The sequence below is a fragment of the Cheilinus undulatus genome, linkage group 13, assembly GCF_018320785.1.
Source record: "Cheilinus undulatus linkage group 13, ASM1832078v1, whole genome shotgun sequence".
NCBI lineage: Eukaryota > Metazoa > Chordata > Actinopteri > Labriformes > Labridae > Cheilinus > Cheilinus undulatus.
This window is the reverse complement of record NC_054877.1, coordinates 9,504,211-9,515,153: the sequence shown is the minus strand read 5'-3', so window position 1 is coordinate 9,515,153 and position 10,943 is coordinate 9,504,211. Positions and strand designations below refer to the sequence as shown.

Genomic DNA, 10,943 nt, shown 5'->3' with positions numbered 1-10,943 from the left:
GTACATCAAAAGATGTTACTACACCGAGAGTTAAGTTACATTAAAATGCCTTTTTACATCTGCATTTGTTTGTTTGGTGAACAAATATTAAAATAAGATAGCTATAATAAGGGCCATCAGCAGCCACAAGTAGCTAACTCTTATCACAGTCAACTCATTTTTTAACTCATCACACATTATCAAACAAACGAATAACGAACGCAAGGTGCAATTTCTGGCAGAAAGCCAGAGATGTACCACCACGGTCCATGACTTTCTCTGTATATCTCAGATTACGAAGCCTATCTCTCTGCTGCCACCTGTTGGCGCCTGCTGAGTGGTAAGTAGTAAACCTTTCAGGGGGCGCTGTCATGTTGCGCCCACTGAGCTCCTATCTCTTGTATTGAAGAAGAGCGAATGCAGCCTTAAAATGGCAGTGAATGGAAGGCTGTGGGCGAAGGGGCCCTGCGCCCCAGGGAGGAAATGAGTGAACAGGAAGTAAAGGGAAATGCTTAGAAAGTTCATGATCCACTGATTTATTGCACATTACACATTTAAAAATCTCTTAATAAATTATCTTTATACAGTGCATGATAGAGTTTATCTATATTCATAAAAATTTACTGATATTTAAAGCAAATGTTTAAAAAATTATTCAGTGAACTTAAGATCTGTCCTCTCTTTGTGGAGAGTCTGCTGACAACAAACGTCATCACATCAGGTCAAAGTGCATCGACAAGTCTTGCCTGCATGCAACTCACTCTTCTGCGGGACCTTACAAAAGAAGCTGAGAGAGGTGGAAAACTTAGTAGAACTTTGCCTCTGCCTGCGCGTGTTTGTGGCCTCTCCTCGGAGGTGATTCTCCACACATAGGCGGTTGAAAATATGGCTAAAGAGCACCGTGACTCAAGAAAAGACTGACACACATGGCTCTGCAGCATGTCCATCAGGACTTTTTTGAACAAGTCGGACACTGTTCCTTTAACACAAATCTTTGTGCAGCGAACAGCGCAGTGCACGGCCACCTACGGAGTCATTAGTTGAAGAACGAACTAGTATTTTGTGCACACGTTATAGCTATGTAGTGGCCACAGTTTAATCTTTTTTGACCATGACATGTCTGCGGCTCCATCCTTATGAGTTACCCCTCAGAGAAAAGTTTGCAAATGAATGGATGACACTCACCTATGACCGATACTTAAACTTAACACACTGGCAACTTTATTGATTGTCGTTTGGCCTATTCAAGAAAAAAACAAAACAATAACACACTGCTCTTCTGATCTTGCACAATAAGCAAGAATTAAGTGTAATGTAGATGAAGGTGAGATCATTTCAAAGGATTGGTGACATCACTACAAGAAAATGCACTGCATAAAAAGCTAATGTTTATTTCTGTATACAGCACACACATAGAATCACAAGTGTTAAAAAATATCAAGATGTCTTAACAATTAGGGCTCCTGTTAAGATAGCACCTATTGTTAAAATACAGAAACTAAGAAAACTCATTCCAGTATTTTTCTTTGTGTTAAATCTGATCTGAATCACTGATGTTTGGTTTTAGACTTCCTAGAGTAACGTCGACTTAATCATTTTTAGTCAATAATCATGCATGACTTTTTGGTATTTAAGCAAAAATCTTTGGAACACGTCAACTTTACAATATTCCTAATTATGCAAAATTTGTTCACTTCCATTTACCTCTTGACTAATGATATCAATAAAATCACTTAATATATCAATTTCTTTAAAACAACAAAGATTAAAAGAATTCATTCCAGCAATTTTTCTTTGTATCAAATCTGATCCTGGTATGCCTTGCACGAAGAGGCAAATGTGTTTTCTTTATAAGGAATACACGTAGAATCAACAATTATAAAAATGTCAACTTGTCTTTAAGATTTCACTTCTGTTCAAACAGAAAAATAAGAGGATTCATTCCAGCAATTTTCTTTGTGTCAAATCTGATCTGAATCAGTGTTGTTTGGTTTTGGACTTCCTTCTGCATCTGCAGCATAGAAACCTTAAAACTGCAAAAGCTGAGAGCAGCAGCACAGTCACTGCTGTCATCAATACTAGCAGTACATCTAAAGAGTGGTATGAGTACCAGGGCATCTTATAGGCCTCTGTACGAAGGTGAGGAGCCCCTTTATGGCGTATCACATACTCCACCCAGAATACAGCCTGATCCATGGGTGCCAGCGGCTGGTCCCTGTGCAGACGGGACAACCTCTGAATGTTCTGTCTGTAGCTGTCCTGATAGAGCACCTCCTTGAGCATTTGCTCAAAGCTTTGCTCGTTGGCATAAGCTAGCTCCAGGATCTTCCCCGCTCCTCTCTCCTGCAGACGTAGCAGGTTGTCATACTGGTCAAAGAACAGCGGTATGCCGAGAACAGGGACCCCGTGGTAGATGGCTTCCTGGACTCCGTGGGTGCCTCCATGAGCTACAAAGGCTTTGGTCTGAGGGTGGCCCAGGAGGTCCTTCTGGGGCATCCAGTCCACCATGAGGGTGTTGTTGCCCAGAGTAGAGGGTCTCTTTCCTTTGTGCTTCCAGATCACCTGATGAGAAAATAAAGAAAATATTATGAATTTATTATTAGTCTATGCACCAGTCCAGTAATGGATCATTCAGTTGTTTTCATTCATTCAGAGCACCTTTCACTGCCATGAATCGTGCCTTAGTAGATGAAAAACCATGCCTCTTGGGATTAACCGAAACTTTTTTAATATGTAACCAGTCAGCAGAGTCAACAAACACTAGACGACCAGTGTTATGAAACAACAAATATCCAGTGTTATGTGTCATTGAAATAAATCACAACAGCCCTACCTTTAGCCTCTACTCACCATTTCTGCTTGCTTGTTTTACTGAAATATGATAATATTCCACTGGGGACACTGAGAAATGACATTCAGTGTATGTGCAAAATGCTGGATATTAATTGTCTGATACTGTTCAAAGGAAGCGTACTGTCCTGGAGGTTTTTCTCAGTACTGGATTCCTGTTCTGCTTGACAGCTAGTCCACCTGACATGCAGCAGGTGCTATCAGTGTAAGCAGCCTGGCTAAACAGCACACAGCTGCACAGGCTGACCCATGAACACCCATATCAGTACTGAACTTTGACTCAGTGCATGATTTTAATCATTACTTATTCAGACAAACCAGTGTTGCAAACGTGGTGCATTTATAGTCATTTATCCAGTAAAACCAGAACAGGTAACTGTTTGCAAAAGGACAGATTTTTAAAGTTATTAGGGAAGTGGAACATGAAACAGGGACGGTGAAAGCAGGCCATGTGGTCACACTGTTTAGTTGTAGCTTTACCACTGGATGTAGATTATTTATTAAACACTTGTTAATGTGCACTAGTGCAAAGTGAGATCAAAGATCCATATTTAGTTTCCAAAGACAAGAACACAGTTTATTTTGATCTTTGGATGTGTAGCCCAGTCTAAAATATATCATTTTAGACAAACAAGTGTTCTGGAAAAAATTTAAAAATATGCTTAAATGTCTTTAAAGAGAGATAAAATACTAACAAATAAATCTGTTCATAAAACAGTAAAATGTCATGTTAAAAATATCTCATTTTAGTCTTAAAATCACTTCCAATGGTTTAAAAACAATGCTTGTAGCAGACTACTGTCTTTGTCAAGGTGTCAATAAAGTTGAGAGGATTCAAACGAAGTTTGTTACTGTGGACGGAGAGTAGGATGTCTGTTCACAACCAGCAGAGAATATTTAGCTGCTAATCTTTTGTGTTTGTTATCTGTATTGGTTGTCATGAATGCAGTAACCCTAAAATAAAATAAAATAAAATAATAATAATAATAAAAAAAAGAGGTATGGGGCTGCGCAGAACAGAACAAAGCCTGATTCAAATGATAGCATTGTCCGTACGTAGCCAACAGTGTGAAGCTGCAGAGGATTTTACGTTGAACACTTGAGTATATACAGAAGAAACAGAGGAGTTATGGCTATTTAGAAGCATCCATAATGTAAAAACTTCTTTGGGAATGTTTTGCACTGCTTCAGCAAGATATAGTGTGTGCAGAAATGTGATGCTAAGCGTAATTAGTGCATCAGCATGCTAACAGGATTAGCATGCATCTGCAGTTTAGTATCAGTATAAGGACAGATGTCTGGCTTTAGGCCAGACAGTCTGGAATTTCAATGCCTTGTCCGGTGTCCGGCGCAGCCTCAAGCCAGATGCTTATTTTTCCTCATTCTGGAGTCGCACCTGAACGTAACACAGCATACTGTCCATTGCTCTCTTTCTCCGAACATCAGTCCAGTGTTTGTCTGTTAAATATAATCCTGGTAATGTATACAGCGTTGACTAAACATAAACTTTACCTGGCATCATGCATCGGTAATATATTTTTGGAGATCGGCGCCATCCGTGATCAATACACTGGTGCAGTGTCCGCTCGCTCTTCCTCTCTCTTTCTCTCCTGACAATAAACTCTGGCTAAATTGCAAAGACTTTGTATTTCTTATTATTCTAGTAATATATCCTTTAGTTATTTTAAGATACTTTTTGAGTATTGTTAAGTGAGTATGTCTGAGCGATAGTGGGGAGCCTCATATCAGAGTCTGCTTAGGCCAGCCACACACGACAATTTTTTATTCTGGAAAGATTTTAAAACCATTGGAAACCACAGACTTCAGGACAATTTCCAAAGATTTTTCATCTTTAATCCTCTGAACGGACACACTATAGACGACTCAGCCAGATTGTCAGATCACTGGAGACCACACACTGCTGACCTGCCTACGACTTCGCATGATCACGTGACTTCAGTTGTTGTGAGTACTCCGTCAGCGGCAGTATGACCTACAACCGTAAATATTAGGGATGCACCGAAAATTTGGCCACTGAAAATGGCCCAAAAGTGCATTTTCGATTTTTCGGCCGAAAGACTTATATCACCGAAACAACAAGGCCGAAACACGACGTTGTGATGACGCAAGCAAAAAATGCGGCCAGCACGCGCTTGGATCAGTGGTTCTCAAATAAGGGTACGTATACGTGAAGGCAGTCCAGGGGGTTCGCGAGATTTTAAAATACATGCCGGCTATTTATGAAAAATAGCGCCTTTCTTTGCATGTCAGGAGCGACATGTTTTTGCGAGTATATTACGTACATTCTTAAATCACATTCGTGCTACGAGTGCCTCAGGTGTGTTTTCTCTGTCCTCTGATAAACTGATATTTTTTGAAGTCGAAGATAAAAGGAGGTTTGTCCCTCTCTGTCCTTCACTTCATGCATAACGTGGCACTTTATGGACAGCCAGGAGGTCAGAGCTGTTTTTTTTCACGGTTTCATTCACTGTGCCAGCCAAGTTTGGACGAGGAGGGACTGACTTTTCATTGATTCTATGTCAAATATGATCAATAAGAGTTATAATATTGCACAGCTGAGGCTCGCGGTGAGAGGAGTTAACTCTCTCCACAGCACAGACTGGCTCACCTGTTTGTGTTCAAGACTGTCCAGAGGAGTCATTTAGCTGGTTGATCTGGAGCATTTATAAGTCATTTGTCTGAGGCCAGAGGAGACTGTGTTGGTAAATATTTTACTGAAGTCCCGTTAGTTTAGAAACAGCTCCAGCTGTGTGAGTTTCGCTCCAACGAGCGCACATGGTGGTGGCGATGCCGATTTTTAAGGCAGACAGAGGAACAAAAATGTCCTCCTCTCCAACACCACCTGTTGTTTGATATCTCCTGAGGGAGACAGGCAACAGACAGCCCCACATGTCCATATGAGCGCAAATGTGCTACTTAAATATCCGCAGCAATGTCGCGCTGTGAAATGATGTTGCAGGTGTGGAGGCTTGCTTTGACTTGCTACAGGTTCTAAATGTAAATATTTTGTGTGAATAATTTGGATGAAAAAATTGCATATAGAGTGTAAGGACCTTCAGTTTATAAACTGGAGTTAATATTTTATAGGCTCTTAAATTTAATGACCCTAGTACGCAGTCATAGCCATAAATGCAATGGTACTAATAATTGGCATAATAATTTCTTTCAGTTTTCGGCCTTGGTTTCCTCATTTTCGGTTTTTGGTTTCAGCCAAGAATTTTCATTTCGGTGCATCCCTAGTAAATATCAAACATATTAGGTATTTATGACTCAGGGTCTGGGAGGCTACGATGGGATTTGGAGTAGTAAATTAATCGTGTTGACACCACACACATGCAGTCTACTCAGACAAATAATCATTTGCGACAAGGCTCCAGTTGGTATACACCCCCACAATCCTCGGGGGGGGGGGGGGCAAATCTCGCCTACAATTGGGCTTAAAATCCTGTAGTGTGTGGCCAGCCTCAGGGCCTCACTTTGGCCAGGGGCGGTCCTGGATCAAATTGTCCTTTTACACACGTGGACAAAATTGTTGGTGCCCCTCTGTTAATGAAAGAAAAACCCACAATGGTCACAGAAATAACTTGAATCTGAAAAAAGGGATAATAAATAAAAATTCAATGAAAATTAACCAATGAAAATCAGACATTGCTTTTGAACTGTGGCTCAACAGAATTATTTTAAAAAACAAACTCATGAAACAGGCCTGGACAAAAATGATGGTACCCTTAACTTAACATGTTGTTGCACAACCTTTTGAGGCAATCACTGCAATCAAACGATTTCTGTAGCTTTCAGTGAGACTTCTGCACCTCTCAGCAGGTATTTTGGCCCACTCCTCATGAGCAAACTGCTCCAGTTGTCTCAGGTTTGAACGGTGCCTTCTCCAGACGGCATGTTTCAGCTCCTTCCACAGATGTTCAATAGGATTTAGATCAGGGCTCATAGAAGGCCACTTCAGAATGGTCCAATGTTTTGCTCTTAGCCATTCTTGGTTGTTTTTAGCTGTGTGTTTTGGGTCATTATCCTGTTGCAAGACCCATGACTTGTGACTGAGACCAAGCTTTCTGACACTGGGCAGCACATTTCTCTCTAGAATACCTTGATAGTCTTGAGATTTCATTGTACCCTGCACAGATTCAAGATACCCTGTGCCAGATGCAGCAAAGCAGCCCCAGAACATAACAGAGCCTCCTCCATGTTTCACAGTAGGGACAGTGTTCTTTTCTTGGTATGCTTCATTCTTGCATCTGTGAACATAGAGCTGATGTGCCCTGCCAAAAAGTTCCAGTTTTGTCTCGTCTGTCCATAGGACATTCTCCCAGAAGCCTTGTGGCTTGTCAACATGCAGTTTGGAAAATTCCAGTCTGGCTTTTTATGATTTGTTTTCAACAGTGGTGTCCTCCTTGGTCGTCTCCCATGAAGTCCACTTTGGCTCAAACAACGACGGATGGTGCGATCTGACACTGATGTACCTTGACCTTGGAGTTCACCTTTAATGTCTTTGGAGGTTTTTCTGGGCTCTTTTGTTACCATTCGTATTATCTGTCTCTTCGATTTGTCATCAATTTTCCTCCTGCGGCCACGTCCAGGGAGGTTGGCTACAGTCCCATGGATCTTAAATTTCTGAATAATATGTGCAACTGTAGTCACAAGAACATCAAGCTGCTTGGAGATGGTCTTATAGCCTTTACCTTTAACATGCTTGTCTGTAATTTTCTTTCTAATCTCCTGAGACAACTCTCTCCTTTGCTTCCTCTGGTCCATGTTTAGTGTGGTACACACCATTTCACCAAACAGCACAGTGACTACTTGTCACCCTTTAAATAGGCCGACTGACTGATTACAAGTTTGTAGACACCTGTGATGCTAAGTAGAGGACACACCTTGGTTGAACATGTCCCTATGGTCACATCTTTTCTAGGGGTACCGTCAATTTTGTCCAAGCCTGTTTCATGAGTTTGTTTTTTAAAATAATTCTGTTGAACCACAGTTCAAAAGCAATGTCTGATTTTCATTGGTTAATTTTCATTGAATTTTTATTTATTATAACTTTTTTCAGATTCAAGTTATTTCTGTGACCATTGTGGGTTTTTCTTTCATTAACAGAGGGGTACCAACAATTTTGTCCACGTGTGTATGAGTAGAGTATCTCAGAATCACTATATCATGATACCATCAGTTAACCTGACATGCCATCTGGGAAAGCTTCAATAGAAAACGTTTGAGAAAAGGCAGAGGCTTTGAAAAAAACTTCGGAGTGTGATTGGATGAATGTTCTGTCTGTCACATCTCTACGGGCTAATGAGAGCAACAAAACACGTGACATAGCAGCTATTGAACTGCGTGTGTGCAGCTACGGGGAATAACGGGATACATGGCAACTATAGACATGTAAGTACTTGACTTTTGTCGTTTGAAAAGAAAACAACTCACTGCTGTTCTTTGTTCTTCTTTTAACAGACATGTTGTCAAGTTCTGATAAAACTGGCGCTTTAGCAGCATCCACGCTGAGCTCTTCCACCATAATTGCACCGGCCTCTTGCTGCTGCTTGTTTACGTCATGACTCTGCCGTGCCTGAAAATACTGCCCTCGACGCTGATTGGTCCTGTCACTTTCTAACCGGACCCAGATGGGAGCTTAACAAGATGGATTTGCCAGTAAAAAACAACGAAACGGGTGTATCCATCTGCTTTGCAAGGTTAACTATCAGTATCATGGACAAAATTGTATTGTAGTGGGAAAACACTTGAGTCCTATTGTTGCGATTATTCCTGCTTCACTAAGTGCTGCAACGTGTCCTCCTTTTTGGTCATTTGAACACAAAGTTTAAGTTGTAGGATTCAAGAGAAAAACTAGGCCCATTGATAATGCTATACTATCCAAATTTGTTTGTACATTCATACAATATGTGTGGTCTAGAAATCTTCTGAAAATATCTGATGCTATGTTCATATCTGATGATACTTAGATCATGCAAATAATATTGAGCATCTTTGGTGATGTAGGTTTTTGTTGCAGTGAATCACTGGTCGTTCCTACCTTTTGGGGCATCTTGGCAAAGACACGGGCGATATCATCTGCAAGATCTTCAGGCAAAGCGTCAACCATGGATCCCAGAGTCATGATGATGACTCCGTGCTCCCCGGCACTCTGAACAAAGTCCTCCAGGTCTGCTGGCAGAGGCTGAGCTGGTTTGCACTGAAGCCCTCCAACGTAGATGACATTTGGCATTGTGGGTCGAGGAAAATCAAGCACGAAGTCTGATCTGAACAGCCAAATGTCTGCTTCCTGGAGAAGTGAGATGATGTTGCATCCACCTTCAATGTATTTATCACAGAGGGAATCATAGTATGGTCCCAACACAACTCTCTGCTGGTATTCAACAACGCCGTGATAGAAGAAGTTCTTGACCCTCTGGATGAAAGTCATTTTGTCTGTTAATCCTGATCCTGGGGCTGGGATATAAGAGAGGGGAGAGGGGGCTATCACAAAGTGACCATCTCCAGAAGTGATCCATCGAACAGTGAAGACTGTGGGCAGTTTGAGATACTTAGCTAATATGGCTCCCATTGCAACAGCTGGGTCAGTGATAACCAGATCATATTTGGCATCCAGTAAGCTTTGGACCATATTTTTATCATTTAAGATTCTAGCAAGAATATCACCCCACAATTCATGCATTTCAAAAACAGTGGAAAAGAAATTCTTTATTAGTTTCAAGACAGTGAGCAAAGATGCCCCCTCTCTCTGCACCTGAAAGAAAAAGTCAGAGAAAAAGTCTTAAAACAGGGAATTCAAAGTTTGGCACACAGATGACGAAAAGATTCACATTAACATACCTTTTTATTCTCCATAATGAAATTATCAATGGCATTCTCCAATCCTTTTTTCATTGGGATGGTTATAGATGTATAGAAAGGAGACTTTTCCTCAATTCGAAAGCTGTTAGAGGCTCTGATCACTGTGAGGTTATGTCCTCTAGCATGGAGCTCTACCAGCAGGTTCTTTATGTTGATCCATGGACTCCAGTCGATAGGAAACACCAGAATATTTCCTCCATCGCAGAGTGGCATGAACGACCCCAAACCTAGACCGAGCAATACCACTATTCCACAAACACCTTGAACAGGCATGGACCCTAGATTAAACATTGAGAAATTGTTGCATTAGAGATGGCTTCAGTTTAACATTCCCCATATGCTGTACTCGTCACTTTTTTGTAATAAACACTGTAAGGCCACCATTTCAGTGATAAAAACAAAAACTTCAACCCAGTCAGAGCATAGTAATATTCTTGAAATTTACTTACCCATGATCAAGAGACGTTACTGTAGCCCTCTCACCCACAGTCTGATGCCTTATTTTATCATTTGTTTAATATTTGACAACAAAGTCCAGTCTCATAGATCATTTATCCATTAATCAGTAACTGAGTTACTCGCTGTTTTGGCAAGACCATTTCTGGCCAAAGTGCGGCCCCAGCCAAACTCAAGCCAGTCCTCACCAGACAAACTCTGTCCTCCTCTACAGCAGTGTTACTGAACCCCGCTCAACCAAAGAGCCAAACTGTTGAAACACCCACATACTTAATGACCTGTGTCACCCATTTAAAGCCATCAGGTAACACCAATCCATCTCCTTGCCTTTTACCCACTAGCAAGGATGTGCTGTTATTCAGTTAACCATAGAGGAGGAAATTCCTCCTAAACACTGTGTGACATGTACAAGGTTTTGAACATCACTGCTGTCTTTAGCAGCAATGATAATATCATCTGCATAAGCTGACAAACACATGGGTGAAAGATTATCATGAAGTCTCCCCCCTGTTGACTCACATCCAGCAACCTCCCCTACAGCCACACCACAATCCTCCACCGAGTACTCTACTCCCACAGGTGTTTTGATACCATGCAGGCAAGAGAGATTTCTGACCCTGCGGTTACTAGACCTGCCTCCACATGGCACATGGCCACACACTGGTGACTGCTAGCAGTACGCTGATCAGAATCATTACTGTATCTCATCCTGCAGCATGAGCCAAAGGTCATCAGGAGGCCAGTGGGTCACAGAGCTACAACAGTGCCATTAA

At 41.4% G+C, this 10,943-nt stretch overlaps 1 protein-coding gene across 1 annotated transcript; it reads right to left on the bottom strand.

Annotated features, from left to right (window-relative positions):
* Positions 1–1,354: 1,354 nt before the first annotated feature.
* Positions 1,355–10,250, bottom strand: LOC121520323 (UDP-glucuronosyltransferase 1-2-like). Its single transcript, XM_041803707.1, has 4 exons — positions 10,164–10,250; positions 9,694–9,992; positions 8,894–9,607; positions 1,355–2,541 (listed from the first exon to the last, which is right to left on the bottom strand). Exons 1-4 carry the CDS (start codon positions 10,165–10,167, stop codon positions 1,957–1,959), a joined length of 1,602 nt encoding a protein of 533 aa, XP_041659641.1. The 5' UTR covers positions 10,168–10,250; the 3' UTR covers positions 1,355–1,956.
* Between the last annotated feature and the right edge of the window lie 693 nt (positions 10,251–10,943).